At 43.0% G+C, this 17,670-nt stretch overlaps 1 protein-coding gene across 1 annotated transcript in view; it reads right to left on the bottom strand.

The window, feature by feature from the left end:
• ITPR1 (inositol 1,4,5-trisphosphate receptor type 1) overlaps positions 1-17,670 on the bottom strand; it is a 355,422-nt gene that overhangs the window by 313,778 nt on the left and 23,974 nt on the right. Inside the window, exon 4 of the mRNA XM_077993346.1 lies at positions 13,835-13,905. Within this exon, the coding sequence (XP_077849472.1) occupies positions 13,835-13,905 (71 nt within the window). The remainder of the gene's footprint in view (positions 1-13,834; positions 13,906-17,670) is intronic.

Here is a 17,670-nt window from a genome sequence, read left to right as displayed (position 1 = left end):
CACATCAAGCCATCTAGAAGATCACCAACAAGTGTCCTTATCAGAATCCTGGCCCAACATCATTTTCGCATCTTGCCTTGTTAGTTTGTACCCTGCAGGGGACAACTAGAAATAATGCTGAATGTTTTATTTTGCTCTCTCAGCAAGCTGTATAAATTCATTCCTGACAGATCTGAAAATAAAATGAATACTAACATTTTTAAAAGAAGTAAAGTTCTTGTAGCTTGCAAGAGATCAGTAAAGGAGCACTGTGGGTTTCCTCCCTCCCCCCGGCCCAGATCAAGGGACCGCATTCCCTTGGGCTTTTATATCCTTGTATAATATTTAATTAAATACTCTGTTCCTACTGGTTTATGTACTAGAGAACACTAATTTTAGAAAACCGATTAGCTGGTTCTTTCTAACTGTATGTTATTGTAGCTAAGGTCAAATTTTTCACTGAAACTATGGCAACAAAACCCCAGTATTCTTTGTCGACAAGAGCGAAGCAAAGTTCTCAAGTGATAGTCCTCCACTTGATTGCTAAACCTAAGTTGGGTTATTCTATTTCCTACCTTTACCTCAAATGCCACGTTTCTGGGAATGGTTATGGGGGGAGGAGAGGACCTTAGTCACAGAAATTTGCTAGCATAAGTCCAAGCGAGCTTATATATAAGTGTCATCACTGATAACATTTTTAGACACATATAATTTTAGCAGCACAAAACATCCAGACATTTCAGAAGCACCCAAATTGGAACTCAAATGTACCCGGAAAAATACCAGACGAAGAAAGGAACTTTTAAATCTTAGTTAGAGGAATAATTGCCCAACTTATTTTCTCAATTACTGCAACTGCTCAAGTTGGAGTTTTTCTACACCGACCTCCAGTTATTGTTTTGGAAAGGAAAACAGGTGGGTTCTTTGAAGAGATGTATTCTTTCCTTCACATCTACTGCCCCTCTCCACTTATCTCTCCCAAGCCAGTGCCAATGAGAATAAGCACAATTTTTGCCTTCTATAAGAGCCAGGCTGACCTCTCACCTTGGGGAGAGAGGCCTCCACCTTGGTCAATAATATAGAAGTAGCTGCTGCTGGGGGAGCTAAACAATGGGTACACATGGACATATAGAGGGGAATAATAGACACTGGCGATTCCAAAAGGTGTAGGGGTGGTACGGGTTGAAAAATTACCCACTGGGTACAATGTTCACTACCAGGGCCATGGGTACACTAAAAGACCAAAGTTCACCACTACACAATACATCCAAGTAACAAAACTGCACTTGTATCCCCTAAATCTGTTAAAAAAGAAAAAGAAGTAGCCTCTGGACATCCCTTCTGCAAATGCAACTGCCCTCAAAGCCCAGGAGAGAATGCCACTTGGCAGGCTGGCTGGCAGAAACCTCTCTAAACATGCAAGGAGCATGTGGGGGGCAGGGAAGGGCAGCTTTTGGGAAAGAGCAGATTGGCAATATCTTCCTCCTGTCCGTCAAGAGTCACTGGAATGCCTGCTGTTTGGGGTAAGATAAACACAACTTCCTCTCTGGCTAGGCTTGTAATTCTATACAGAAGGCAGGATTACCATCTCGAGCAAATGACCCGTCAGTAACTGAGGCTCTGATCAAGCCTTGTGTCAGGAGAGAAAAGACCTGATGGCTTCTTTTCTAATAGCCCCAAGCTCTGTCATAGCTGGTTACCAGGTCCACTCAATAAAATATAAAAAATTCAGGAAGGCTAAAGTCTGCCTGGCTATGGATTCCTTTGTATATACTCCACGGACTGAGTTTTTAAAACAGACTTAACGATGTTTTACAAGATGGCAAAGGCCGTGTCTGATCTTCCTAAGAGATGTCCCGAAAGCTGCTAATTGCAAATTCAGTCACAACAGCCACCCTTCACTGAGTGCTGAGGCTGTATTGCAGGTATTTGCTGTGTTACACACGCACCGACTCATCCTCACACAAGCCTATCAGCTCCACAGTGTTATTCATCATGGCAGCCAGGTGGGGAAACTCAGGCATAGACAGGTTCAATGGCTTGCCCATGGTCACATAACTAGGGGAAGAGCAGGGCAGGGACTTGAACCCATGTCTGACTCCAGAGCCTGTGCTCCTAACCACCATGCTCTAGTGTCTTCCCAGGACATCCTACCCACTCATTACCAGATTCGGCAGGACCTTGACTTAGAAAGCTATTGTTTTTTTCTGTTTGTTCATGTTTTCAAATATTCAATAATGCCATCTTTCCACTAATGTTCTCTACCAATTAGATTGAACCCATTCAGTTTCCAGAGAGCTTCTTGTCTCCAGTGTATCTGTGCTCTCCCCAGCTGTTTACTGACCCAATGCTCCCAACCATAGGGCTTCCACAGGAAGCAAAAACAGAAAGAACAGCTGGGTCCTTCGGTGGGAAAACACACACAGTCAAATGGAATCATTCATCTAACCTCTGTCCCAGAGCAGAAATTCCCTCTGCAAAATCCCTGACAGATGGTCAGCCCCGTCTGACTCGGGGGAAACTCAGTAATTTGAAGCAGGCCTCTTCTTGGAGTAACTGCTCAGCACTAACAGTCAGAATTAAGTTCCTTAAGCCTCAAATTCTACCTCTGGGCACTTTGATCCACTAGCCCTCATTCTCTATTGCTCTGGGCTCAGAACATCTGTCTTCTATACGACAGCCCTAAAATAAAAGAAGACAACAGTCAGTGGCTCGTGAGAGCCTTGCAGGAGCATGACAACTTGTTAGAAATGTAGAATCTCGGCAGGGTGCCGTGGCTCACGCCTGTAATCCCGACACTTTTGGAGGACAAAGCAGGAGGATCAGTTGAGCCCAGGAGTTTGAGACCAGCCTTGGTAACATGGCGAAACCCCGTCTCTACAAAAAAATACAAAAATTAGCTGGACGTGGCGACACACGCCTGTAATCCCAGCTACTCAGGATTAGGAGGCTGAGGGGAGAAGATCACTTAAGCCTGGGAAGTCAAGTCTGCAGTGGGCCTTGATTACACCACTGCTCTCTAGCCTGAGCTACAGAGCAAGACCCTATCTCAAAAAATAAAAATAAACATAAATAAAAAAGAAATGCAGAATCTCAGGTCTCACTCCAGACCTACCTAATTAGAATCTACATTTTAACAAGATTCCAGGTGGTTCCTGTACGCAGTCAGGCCTCAGAAGCAATGCCTTAGAGGTCTCTTCTCATTCATTCCACAAACATTTTAGTGTCTAATATAGTCCAGAACCTGTGCAAAGCCTTGAGGAGACAGGCATGGTTTCTGTCCTCACAGTTAATGCAGTAGGGGGGAAGAGCTAAGTCAAAACCAGCAAGTTAAAAGTCAAAACCAAAAATTAGCAGTGTTATGGTATTTAATATGGGCCAGGTAGTCCATTAAGTCCATTAAGTGCTTTACACAGATTAACTCATTTAACCCTCATAAAAACCCCATGAGGCACATATAATAATTTCTCCATTTTTCCAGATGAGGAAATGGAGGCACTGCGAGGTTAAGTAATACATCTGAGATGACATGACGAGTAAAAAGCAGGGCTGAGAGTCAAACCCACAGGGTCTGGCGTCAGAGTCTGTGCAAAAGGAGCAGCTGCTTGTCTGCACACGAAGGTTCAGTAAAAGTGCCCCAGAGGAGATGCCTGAGATATGAAGGGTGAGTGGGCATTAGAAAGATTGGGGGGTCCAGGAAGGAACAACAGAGATAGGGAGATATTTCAGACGGAAGAAAAAGGACAGAGTATAGAGCAAGTATGCTGACTGCCAGAAGGAAGTCAATCCGTCTGGCTGGAGCACAGAACCTGGAGGGGTTACTGCAGATGAGGCTGAGAGGTAAGCAGTGGTGACTCATGCAGACTGCTGGGAACCCTGAAAATGTGTCTTTATCCTGAGCACAACTGGGGAACCCCTAAGAGGTTCCAAGCAGCTGAGTGACATCTTCAGATCTGTGCTGATTCCCCTACCCGCAGTCAATGGTGGACTGGTGGACTGGAGGAGGTGTCCACACTCAGACACAAAGGAGGCAAAGGTGGAATTACAGAAACAGGTGAGGAGTCTGTGCAGCAACTTTGGTGAGAAATATTGTTGCTGAAGCTAATCTAAAATGTCATCATTCAATATCGAATGGAGCCCTGGCCGCCAAGTTACCCCTGCATTAGCTTTATTCCCACCAAGCAATATGCCTTTTAAAAGTGGAACCTAGGACATCAGAAGCCTCAAGTGTTTTCTGAGCAGCACGACTCTATGATTTCATTTAAGTGGCAGACACTCTGCGATCCTCCAGACATGGGTTCAAATCCCAGGTCTACCTTGATTCCAAACCCTCTGTGGGTTCAGGGTGCCCAACCGTAAAATGGGGACAATAACAGTACCCATGTCACAGTGTGCTCCAATGGTCAAGAACAAAAGCATGCATGACCCTGTCAGAAAGCCAAGCACAAAGGAGGAAGGTACTTAACAATTATTTGTTTTTCATGCTCATGTACTGAATGCAGCCAAGGGATCTCAAAACCATAGGCATGAAAGAGAGAAAAAGATCAAACATTAAGAGTCAAGGAGTCTCAGAGAATGAGACCAATAAGATCCACTTTCCAGGGAGAAGACAAGTCAACTACGAGAAAGTTTTAGGGGTTGTTGTTATTGTTGTTGTTTGAAACAGGGTCTTACTCTGTTGCCCAGGCTGGAGTACAGTGGTGCAAACATGGCTCACTGCAGCCTCAACCTACTGGGCTCAAGCAACCCTCCTGCCTCAGCCTCCTGTGTAGCAGGGACCACACATGACCACCACCACGCTTGGCTAATTTCATTTTTTGTAGAGACAGAATCTCACTTTGTTGCCCAGGCAGGTCTCGAACTCCTAGGTTCAAGCCATCCTTCCGCCTTGGCCTCTCAAAGTGTTGGCATTGCAGGCATGAGCCACCATGCCCACCCTACAGGAAAGCTTTTCAAGAGTAACAGGCTCAGGTAGTTTGGAGCAAGATGACAGGGCAGCGTTAAGGAATCAGTGTAAAAAGATCAGCGGCCATTCAACTTAAAATGTCAGCGAAAACACTGTTAGAACTGGGAGCAGTCAAAATCATATCAGAAAAAAACACCAATTCCTTGTCAATCAGTATTTAAAGAAGGACCAACATTATGCCAGATGCTGGGCCAGGAGTGCAGGGCAAGATTTGGTCCCTTTGAGTGCTCCAAAATCTGGCAAGGAGAAAACAGTAGCTGTGTATTTATCAGACTGTGATAAACATTATACTCAAGATTGTTAAGTAGGCAGTTAGCATGCCCCTCTTGTCTATAGACATTTGCTCCTGTGCTAATGCAGCTCACAATGACATATTTTGGGGTTGCAGAGGAGGAAGTTAAGAAATCGGGTAATTTTTGTCAAAGAATATTTCAAGGCCAGTCCACTTCTAAAGGCAGTTTAGGGTAGATGTTAAGAGGAGGATTTCTGGTTATTAGATTGACTGGGTTCAAATCGCAGCTCTGCTACTTCTAGCTACGTGATCTTGGACCTGACACTAAACATCTTATATGTCAGTTTCCTCATCTGTAGAAAAGTACCTGCCTTACTTATGGGGTTGTTATGAGGATTAAATAAATGAGTATATGTAAAGTATATTAAATAGATTATATTCACTAATATCTGTTAGCACTAGACAAAGGTATTCACTATTATTTGCATTTATAAAAATTAGGTTATCATTAATTACACAGGGTGATGGAGTCAAAAAATTTTTTTAATTCATGGCTCAAACACAGTAGCCTAAAAGACAGTGTGAGGAGAAACTGGGGTTGTATCCCAATCTCAGTTTTGGCACAGGATTGCTCTTTGACCCCAGGAGACTTTCTAAATCTCTCTAATGTTCTCACTTGTCAAACAAGAAAGGAAAAGAGTTATCATAAGCTCAAGTGATTCACCACACATCTTCATCAATGCTCTGAAGACAGGATTATAAAACCCTTTGCCAAAAGAAAAAGTCCTTAATCAACCACAGTATACTGCTTTCAGGAGAACCATATAACAATATGACAATATGACCCCATTACGCTTGCTGAGATTTCCAAATCAATTTCACCCTCAATGGAGGAAGTCCCAAAAGCAATACTGTGATTCAATTAGAGGACAAGGTAAACTTACTTATTGCACTAGAAGCATTTTATGCACATAGAGCTGAAAATGGTTCTCCATTAGCAACTAAATTATAAGGGTAAATGACTATAAAAGAGGGGTCTGAGGTCTACTTTCCAGGGTGACTCAGGTATGCAAAAAAGAACAGATCCAGGGCATCAAAGTAAACATAAATTCCCTTATGCTCATTTTCAGGGTACCAAGAGCCTTCAGACATGCATCTCACAGCCTGAAGCAAGTAGGCAGAAATCCAGTGAGGGATACGCTGCAGTGTGTGGGACTCCAGCATAATCAGGCAGCAGGCACCATCCCCAGTGATTGTGTAACACACAGTGAGCATTCTATGTTGCCCAGGGAATTGACTTAAATTACAGTTTTGTTCCCTTTAAATGGAGTCTGTTGGTCCAAGACTGAGATAAACTAGTAAATCTGAAATGAAGATTATAAAAAACTATTAATCTTTTTATTAAATTTGAATTGATTTTGTGAATAGAGAACAAGTTGCAGGAGACTCTTCTACAAGGCAGCTGCACATACTCTTGAAACCTTCAATATGCCTTGAGGCATATACTTGACAAGCACCTTAAATAGACTGATTTTTCTGACTTATTTAACAAGACAGGCAGAAAGTAAGTCCTGAACCCCTACTGCGAAAGGCCTGTCATGGATTAGAATCAAAAGCACAAACAAAATTTAAGTTAGGCCCTCCCCTTTGCAGGAGGGTATTTAAAACTAAGATATGGATTCATTCCTTCGATGCCTTGCCAAAAGAAAAAAATGAAAGAATACCGTTGCTTAGCAACAACTAAAACAATGTGCAGCAAAGGAGAGTGGTCTGAAAGAAAGCTAAGCCGGTGAGTTTGTTACAGCCACCCCAGATGAACTTTGTGACCCAAGACCCTGCCTGTGTCCTCATCTGGCCTAAGGGTAAGGTTAAGGCCTGGCTATTACTGGCACTCAACTATCTTGACAAAGAGACCTGTAATCCCAAAGAAATAAGAACCTACTACTGGACAGCACAAGGCTTCTAACATTAACCTGCCTGTTTCCGCCACTAATAGCAAAGTTTCAAGCTGCATGAAATCTTGGAAAAACCCCATTTAACAGGTAGGGAAACTGAAGTTGAGAGAGATGAAATGACTTCTCTAAGATATTGTTCATGGCAGATTCTGGGCTGTATGCTAGCTCTGGCATCCAGAGGTTGCTCTTTCCCCTACATTTAACCTAAATTGCAGGCAAGACCAAGATCAGAGAAGCAGACTACTGACACTCAAGTGTTTCTTATCGCTCAACCATGAAAAATGCCATTCTTATTTGAGGACCCTTCCTAAGCCGCTGGGAGGTTTCAAAGTCAATTACAAAGAGCTTGAATGATATGTGAAACCCTTCTCTCTCTCAATAAAATAATCCTACTAAATCCACCAGCCCCCTACTAGAAGGGGCTAACATAGTGCCAGCACTCTGGGACTGGGGAAAGAAGGCTCCAATAAAAATAAAAAGGCCACGAGTCTGATCCTCAAGTTCATGGCCATGCTTTAAGTCCAAGAGTGGCTCATTATAGCCAAGCAACATACTCTTCTCCATGCCAGTATCATGGTGACCGCACAATACTCACCTGTCATTATTTCTAGCCGGGCATATGTTGAGGAACCTGGGGTCTTCCACCAACATTTTACTCTGGAAATGGCCAGAAACTGGATTATACTGCCCCAGGCCAGACCCTCATTTGTACTACAAACAGGACTCATTCTACTGTAAGTAACATACTGCGCATCCCACAGCTGGTCGGGGCAATGGCTAAAAGTGTATTAAGTGTGGCAGGATACAGTGGCTCACACCAGTACACAACTACTTAGTACACAACTACTGTGTGCTAAGCACTCTATTCGGCTCTTTATGCATATTATTTTTATAAGGATGGAATTGTTTGACCCTATTTCACAGGTGAGGAAACAAGCTGAGAAATATTATGTAATCCCAGCAATTTGAGAGGCCAAGGTGGTGGATGGCTTGGGGCCATGAGTTCAAGACCAGCCTGAGCATCATAGCAAGACCCCCATCTCTACAAAAATTTGAAAAGAACTCAGGCATGAAGGGTGTATCTGTAATCCCAGCTACTCGGGAGACTGAGGAAGGAGGATTGTTTGAACCCAGGAGGTCAAAGTGAGTGAGCCATGACCACACAATTGCACTCCAGCCTGGACAACAGAGTGAGACCTTGTCTCTATAAAACTACAAAGGAAGAAAAGCACTGGGCCCAGCCTTTGAAAGAGGGCTCTGGCTACGACACTCATAAGTCACATGGCACTGGGCCAGCTCGTAACTCTTGTCATCTCAAATGGCATCAGGTACCAAATAGATGTGCTCTGGTCTCAGGGGGTGCTGCACAGCGAAAGATTAGGACATGAGAAGCATCCTCATCTACTTTTCCCCAGTAGGCCAGGTTTTATACTAGGTAGGAAGAAATTTCACCTGCTTTGCTTCTACTTATATATAAACAGTTGCAGTGAAGACAACAAATTATACTAAACAAGTTCCTTAAAGATTTTCACTACATATTGATGTAATTTGTTGTCTTCACTGCAACTGTTTATATATATTATATATCATTTTTTCCTGCCCCAACTTCTCCTCATTTTGAACTGTAAGTTCCCCTTCCAACAGCTTTTATTCTGAAACTAAGGGGCTCCCTGTAAGGTTAAAAGCCGCACACTTTGATATTATTGATATGGTAACATCTGTCCAACGTCAAGAATGTGGAGCCATGACTGGCCTCTTGATATGAACAGAGAAGATCAGGTTTTGAAAGCAAGAGCCTGACTACTGCCCCAATCTTATGCAATAATGGCATGAGCAACACTAAAGCCTATCTAATTGCCCAAAGGTCCAGTTGCCAACAACCCTGGAGGTGATTTACATTTAAAAAGAGCAGAGATTCTGGGAGCAAAATGAAGACTGGTTGTTAGTTTCCACCTTTTCTTTGTAGAAGATGCCTTTACATTTAGCATGAGGGAGCAGGGGGAGGGACTGGTAAAAGTGGGAAGAGGAAAAGATAATACAGAGAAAGGAATCCACTAACCACCAAGTTCCTATTCCCTGTTTCAATCTGATGTTTGCCTTCTCTGTTCTTTCAAGATTATGGGCAAAGACAACACAAATCAGGGAGTAGAAGAGGTTCTGCCTTACCTTCCATGGACAATGGGGCTTTAAAATGGTACCACATTAATCAAAGAACTAAAATTGCTGCATTATTCTAAGTCTCAGCTCTTCTCATCACTTACGAGGACAATGATATTGTCCAAAATTCATTCAGATGAAAAAGATGTGGCTTATGTGAAACACACGTGCAGCCAACCTTTTCTTTCTACAGAGAAAGTGAGAGGCAAGAGATATATTCAAGGAAATCACACACAAACAAAAAAGCAATACACTTTGGAAATGTACTTTCAGCCATCAGAGAAAAAAAAGCAAGTGTGTTCGATGTTGAACTCTTTTACATCTACTGCAAAAATTAACAGCAACCACTCACTGAACAACTACTGTGTACTAAGCACTCTATTCGGCTCTTTATGCATATTATTTTTATAAGGATGGAATTATTTGACCCTATTTCACAGGTGAGGAAACAAGCTGAGAAATATTATGTAATCTATCAAGGTTACTTAGCTTGTACACAGGGGCAATGGGGTTCAAATCCAAGCCCAGGGGTTCATGTGCATGTCCCCACCCACAAACAATTTGAAGACAAAAAGAATAGCAATATATAATTATTCTCATATAATTAAATATGAGATTTACAAGTACTAGGCTCTGTACTAAGTACTGGGAACACAAAGAAAAGAGTAAGTCTTACCAAACTCTTAACTAAGGGTCAGGCTCCCCCAGTACTAAATTCTTAACACACAATTAATCTTCCCAATGACCTTATGAGATAGAGCCTATTATCCTCTCCCATTTTACAGGTAAGAAAATCAAGGTTTGCAAAGGTGAAGTAATCTGTTCAGGGTCACACAGCAAAGAATTCATGGAACTTGGATACGAACCAGGAAGCCTGATCCAACAGCCTCTTTTATTAACCATCAGGGCTGCAGATCTCAGGAGCTCACAAAATTAAAGACGCAAAGTCAGAAGCCATGGGGAATACTGCATAAACAGGCCTTGGATTTCCATTTACTTAAGAACAGGTTATGATGGTTCTCAATATAGGAAATAACTTGGCAAGGAAACAATGGAAGCAAGAACAAACCCAAATGACTACATGCAGCTCTGCTGATTGCTCAGATAAAGACTCCATCATCCCATTCGGCTGCTTGCCAGCATCTCGCTTTTCCATATGTGTTTGTTAAACTCTAGAGTGCAACGGGTCCGTGAGGAAATGGACTAGAAATGCCTCCAAATTGCCCAACTGCCCTATGCACAATTTCTAAACATCAAAATGACTTCAGCTCCAAAATACACTTATATTTGGAAAGGCAGCAATTGCTTCCAAAAGAGAGATCTTTTTCTTCATTTTAGAAAAAAAAAAAGTCAAAGAATGCTGCACCGCAGTTGAAGGAATGCATTGGAAAAATTTTTTAAACCTCACTGCCCAACTTCCATGGTGAAGGAGCAGATCGTTCCAGCACTGAGGCAGCCTGCAAAGGCAGAGCTGCCTGGGCCCCTCACCTGGGTGCAGGGGGCCTCTGGTTTAGCACGTGGAATTAAGGAAGTCCTGACCTACATTCCCAAAGCCTGCAGCAGAGCTTGTTTTGAACCAGATTTTCCCACAAGGACAAAGCAGCTCACAACCCAGAAACCTTTATTTTTAATTTAGGGAGAAAGGCAGTCAACAAATCAAGTCACTGTCATGTGACCACCTGTAGAACCAGGCCAGGCTGTAAAAGGAATTTGCTTCCTTCCAAATAGCTTCTGTCAGACTATTACTGTTATCTCAAAACAGTCGCTTCAAATCAGCCACCACATACACACCCAAGCACCAGGCACCTTTACAGTCATGCCAGAAAAACATATCTCCTCCGACTTCCACTGCTATAGTCCTATTTATTTTTAACATTCTAACCCTGTATTCAAACAGCCCCTGGTTCATTTGTGACAACATGGATGAACCTGGAGGACATTACGCTAAGTGAAATAAGCCAGGCACAGAAAGACAAGTACCACATGATCTTGCTTATATGTGGAATCTACAAAGATTGAACTCCTAGAAACAGAGAGTAGAATGCTGGTCACCAGGGACTGGGGTGGAGGATTGAGATGTTGGCCAAGGGATACAAATTTCAGTTAGGAGGAATAAGTTCCAGAGATCTATTGTACAACATAGCGACTACAGCAAATAACAATATACAGTATACTTGAAACTCACGAAGAGTAGTTTTTAAATGTTCTCACCAAAAATAATAATAAGCATGTGAGGTAACGTATATGTGAATTAACTCAATTTCACCATTCCACTATATATACATATTTTAAAACATCATGTGTTTTAAATATATGTTGATTTAAAAAATAAAATTTCAAATTACGTGCATATATTTGTAAAAGACAAATAGCCATTAGTTAACTTCATACAGTACATTAGAATCTCTCCCAGGTTCATCTCCCAGCTCCCCAGGCCTGTTTATAGAACAAGATAAGAGGTCACACTGGACCAAGCAATGCCTTCCTGATGCATATCCCTCCCCTTGGTTCCAGCTGCAAAAGCCAAATCTAGACCAGCTCTTCCTTGAATAACGAAGTCCAGGTTTTATTAGCCTACATTTCATTAGCCATGGTTCTTCATCTTGGTGGCACAAGAGAAATACCTGAGAAGCTTTCAAAAATCCCAATGTCCAGTTAACTCAAAATCCCTGATCTGGATTCAGATATCAGTGTTTCTGAGAGTTCTCCAGGTGATTTCCCTGTGCAGCTAAAGTTGAGAACCATGGCTCCCACTCCATCTGTCACCAGCCATGTGACCTCAGACAAGGTTCTTAAGTTCCGAGTGTATCAATCTCTTCCTAGGGAGGAGGGATGGCTCCCTGAGCTAATGCAGGCAGAGTGCTCAGCACAGGGCCTGGCACAGTCAATTGATCTTGTCCCTTTCAATATTCACGGTGGGGAAGTAATTCTCTGAGTGACTGAATTATGATCATTGGACGAAATCTTTCATTTCTGCAGCACTCAAGATTTTGTCTTGTCTTGCAAGAAAACATGAAAGAAGCATTGAGAAGAAAAAGGCGGTGGAGGCAATAGCCGCCTTGGGTTCCTCTTACAGCTTATATCAACAACTCTTTTTCTTTCTGTTTTTTTTAACAGTCTCCCCCAACCCCCACCCATCCTCAGGTGAAAACATTCTCCTGATAGCCTCACGCCAACTGGATGCAACTCAACACCAAATGTCTTCCAAATGGCTTTTCTCCATCTGAACGTCTGCGTTCTATTTTATTCTAATGTATTTAGCTTTTATCCAAAAAAGTCAAACAGTTTCTAAACCACTAAACAATAAGAACTTAGAACTCGAATTATATAATCTGCAAATGGCAAGATTTGAGCCCTTTGGGACTGAGGCCATCAGTCAAATACCTAACCCAGTGGTTTTCCACCCTGGCTGTAAAGAATCAGCCCTAATTCCAGAGTTGAGCTTAACTGATAAATAATTTAATTATTAAATAGATGCTTAGGGCTCTCCAGTGGATCCCTTAGTCCTAAGCTCTACAGTGGAGCCCCAAGCATCTATTTAATTTAAAAGCTCCCTCAGATAATCCTAATATGTGGCTAGAGCTGAGGACCACCAACCACAAGAACAGAAAAGAAAAACCACTGTTTATCATATAAGACACCAAGTGTACTTCAAAGACCTCCTACAGTAAACTCAGTTACCTTTGGAGAAAGATACCAAATTCAGGAGGCCTAAAGAAAAAACTAATTTGGGTAGAAAAGCTGCCCTGCCTATGCCTTTTCTTTGTTTTTGTGTTTGAGACAGTGTATCACTCTGTCGTCCAGGCTGGAGTACAGTGGTGAGATCTCGGTTCACTGCAGCCTGGAACTCCCAGGCTCAGGTGATCCTCCCAACCTCAGCCTCCTGAGTAGCTGGAACTACGGGTGCATGCTACCACACCCAGCTAATTTCTGTATTTTTAGTAGAGACAGGGTTTCACCATGTTGCCCAGGCTGGTCTCGAATTCCCAGTCTCAAGCAATCTGCCCACCCCAGCCTCCTAAAGTGCTGGGATTACAGGCATGAGCCACTGCGCCCAGCCTGCCTACGTCTTTTAACTCAAAAAACAAGCGCAATAATTAAGAACATTTCATTCCAGTGAGACGTTCAGTGAGGTATCATTACACACCTCCTTAAAGAAGGTATCTAAGAATATCAGCATCCCCAAAGGGACAGTGAGATCCGCTAAAATAATGAATATTCCCTGTGACTGGATCCATAAATCCTATTTGTTTGAAGAAATATCCATACAAATGTAAGACTTTAAACCGAATTAGCACTTGTCAATACATATTCAATAGACAAATTAAGGACCCAGTGAAAGACATCACAATCTTGATACTAAATTTATGTATGTATTTTTCAAGAAGTTGTAAAGCTGAGAACTGAAATCATACTCCGAAAAAAACATACTAAGCCTATCTTGCTAATAAACACACACGACACACACACACACACACGCACACACCAACAACACACTTCATGAATTTTCAAGTGAGTCAAGGTGACCACTCCAGGAAAGCTTACCTCTGAATTTCTTAGGTGGATTGTTAAGGTCCCCGGTTTCTGGCTGTACAACACAACGATCATCAACCAGGCTGTAAAGAAGACAGATAAATGCTCTGTCAAGTTAAGTGTATGAAAATGAAACTCTTAGCACCATGCAAAAATCAGATATCCCAGGGCTTTTCCTGTGCAACATTTAGACTACCATATTCTCCTGCCAGGAACTCTTTACACTAGAGACTTCCTATGCATGGATCTAAACCTAATCCAAAAGCCCAGGGTTCTGTTCTGTGAAGGACACATTAAGCTACTGTTTTCTGTGGCTCCTTTCCCATAACCACGTCCATGGGAGATTTGAGTATAGCATGCAAGGTGGCTGAAGTCGTGAGACACAGCAAGGGGCAGTTGCATTCAACTAAGGGTAGCTGAGGAGCTGACTTTGTGCCCAGTGAAGATGAGTCAGGCCCTTGCCCTTTGGGAGCTCAAGGCTAGTGCAGGAGCCTTAAGAACAAACTGATAAGGAGAATATAATCTAAGGGCTGTAAGAGAAGGAATAAAAAAAATAACAGCCAGAAGCAAACTGTGCCTGAGGTCATCTGAGAAGCTGCAGACAGAGGAAGTTCTAATGGAACTACTGGAAGAGTGGAAATAGATGTGAGAGGCTAGAGGGGAGCGTTTCCAGGTGGAGAGAACCATGAGCGCACACTCATGAAGATATGAAAGGACTCTGGAGCATCAAAAGCAACTAGTGGGGAAAGCACAAAAAAATTACAAATAAATAAGCCGACATTACATAAAGACTCAGTATTTGAAATCCTGACTGTTAAGTCTAACTTGCACAATTCTTTTAGAAGAACCACTTAAAAATATATTTTTGAACAGATGAGGGAACTGAGACTCTGAGAAGTTACACAACTTGTCCAAGCTCCTAAAACTGGTACTGATAGAACTGGCTAATCTTCCAAGTGACCACAGAACTTGCACTTGTTCCCAGCTAACATGCTATGGTTTTCCAGGGTTCCTCCATTCATCTGTGCTGCCTCCTCTTATCCCAAATGCAAGGTACCATTAAATATTCAGCCTTTACCCTTACTGTTCTATTCTCCAAGATTCCCTTTTGCCTCCTAAAGTCCTGCCTGTCTTTCAGGACTCAGATTAAGAGCCCCACCTTCTCCACAAAGCCCCCCAGGCCTTTCCTGCTTCAGACACTCTCTGCCTCTCCTTCTCCGTCCTCCCAACCTCACTGACTGAGACTCCAAAGGTGCATCAGGCTACCAGCTCCATGAAGGCCAGAAGATGCCCAAGGCTGGCAGCTCAGTATCTACTTGGTAGGTAAATCGAAGTATCCATGGTACCCCACCAGCAGTTTGCCTCCTTCAGCTTCACAACACAAGACCTCACTGTATCAACAAGAGGGACAGTGTAGCCAATGGCCTGAGTTCTCATGTAAAAATCAAGAGCAGAATATACATATATAAAACCCCCACCCTGAGCTCCTGTGAGTGTAAGTACAGTAATGCCCCCAGAGCTAACATAATGCTTGACAGGGTGAGCTCAGAATCCAAGGTAGGGCTAGGTTAATAAATAATCAAGTTCTCATGGCCAGGCGTGGTGGCTCACACCTGTAATCCCAGCACTTTGGGAGGCTGAAACGGGAAGATCACGAGGTCAACAGATCGAGACCATTCTGGCCAACGTGGCAAAACCCTGTCTCTACTAGAAATTCAAAAATTAGCTGGGCGTGGTGGTGAGTGCTTATAGTCCCAGCTACACGTGAGGCTGAGGCAGGAGAATCGCTTGAACCCAGGAGGCAGGAGGCGGAGGGTGCAGCGAGCCGAGATCACGCCACTGCACTCCAGCCTGGCGACACAGCGAGACTCCGTCTCAAGAAAAAAAATAAATAAATAAATCATCAAGTTCTCAAATGGGGAGGAAGTGGTAAGAGGAGCCCCAGTCAAGCTCAAAAGACAAATGAATTGTAGATGGCACTCTGCCACCTACTAGTGGCATGATCATGACTATGGCATTTTACCCCTACTGGTCTCAGTTTTTTCATCTGTAAAATGAAAGTTGGTCTCAGGGATTCTTAACGAGGGGGATGTTCATCAGACTCATTGTTTGCAAATATACTGACACCAGGACTCTGTCAACCCAGCTTACTAAAGCTGTGCTACAGGATGAGGCCCAAGAATCCCCCCGCCTTGTTTTTTTAAAGAGGCAGGGTTCTTGCTATGATGCCCAGGCTGGTCTTAAAAGCTGGTCTTGAACTCCTGGCCTCAAAGGATCCTCCCATCTCAGCCTCCCAAGTAGCTGGGATTATAGGTGTTAGCTACTGCACCAAACTGAACCTTTATTTTTAACAAGCTAAAAAGGCAATTCAGAAGCATGCCACTGAGTAACGTGCACACATACACACTTGCCCTCCAAGATCCTATTGGAGTTCTAAAGTTTAATCAGTAGATGAAGCCATTTGGAGGTAATCACCATCTATACAAAAGGGATGGGGCTGGAGTGCTACACAGTGAGTCCCATTAACAACTGGCAGTCACTCATTGTAGTCCACAACAGGTCCTCCATAAATGCTAAAAATATTAAAGACAGAAAGGTTGTCAAACTTTCTTTCTAACCCCATTTTTACACTGCTATCCTCAAATATGTGCAAGCAACTGAGAAAATAAAGTATTCATCTCAATAAAGTATTAGCAGCCCAAAGTTCAAAAAGCAGCCCTCCTCACTTTAAAAGGGCAGGAGGGACTCACCATTAATTTGTTTGCAATGTTTGAGGAAAACACTTAAAAAGCAATTCATATGATTTTCAAGAAGGGATGCCCTGGAAGAGAAAGAAGGTACTAAGATCTCAGGGGCTCAGGAGGTACCTGGGTGACTGGGAAATCAAGACCCCCAGGGGAAACATGGGCATAGAGTGGGTTGAGGTTTAACCCGGCATCCAGATAGAGGCTGTGCACAGCCAAGGAGGAGGGAGAGCTGTGGGCAGACAAGGAAGCCGGAAAGAGAGAAGCTGGCCTGCAGAGAGCAACTGTTGGCAGCCCTAGCCTTGCAGTCTGGAATTTTCTGAGCTGTGAAATCTTGGGCAAGTGACTTTGCCTCTCTGAAGCTCAAAACTTTTGCCTCCACAAATGGTAATGATGAGAGTGTTCACCATAGACAGTTGTGTAAGAATTAAGGAAGATGTAGGCACAGTATTTAGCATAATGCCTAGCACACAGCAAATACCCACTGGGCTCATGTAGTGCTTTCCATTTATTACTGTTGCTGTCATTGCTGAAAATAAGAAGAGGGTAAAAGAGTCAACCACAGACGATGAAAAGAGGAAGGAGCCAACCATGAAGAAAGGAGGGACAGTCAGAGGCAGGGCAGAAGGAGGCCTCTTTGCCAAAAGCCAGAGAAGATAAATTGTTAAGGGTAGGTCCATAACGGAGAGAGGTCAAATGTAGAAAGTCACTGGATCTGGTGATCAGGCAGTCATGGATGACTTCTTTTCACTAGATGGCATTTGAAACAAAATCTCTCTACAGTGGGAGCACAAGTCTAATTGAGCTATAATTCTGTATCTATAATAATTTGCTCCCTGAGTGTGGAGTAACCTGCATGACAGCCTAGAAATACTCGTTCTGCACAAATACCAGAAAACAAGCATGCTTTAAATAATAGCTGTAATTAAAAGGAAGGTCTGGCTGCTGTAAAAATGAGGTTCTTGGAGAAGCTGCTGGTCTTCCTTCCCCCAATTTATTTGAGACCAGCTCTTGCCAGATTCAACAGTGCCACCCGGGGGGCCTCACTACTCCTTTCTACACAAAGACAATGTAGACCATTCGTAACTATTTTGGAGTTAACCA

Source organism: Macaca mulatta, chromosome 2 (genome assembly GCF_049350105.2).
Source record: "Macaca mulatta isolate MMU2019108-1 chromosome 2, T2T-MMU8v2.0, whole genome shotgun sequence".
Classification (NCBI taxonomy): domain Eukaryota; kingdom Metazoa; phylum Chordata; class Mammalia; order Primates; family Cercopithecidae; genus Macaca; species Macaca mulatta.
The sequence above is the reverse complement of the archived record's forward strand: the minus strand, read 5'-3'. Positions and strand labels throughout refer to the sequence as shown.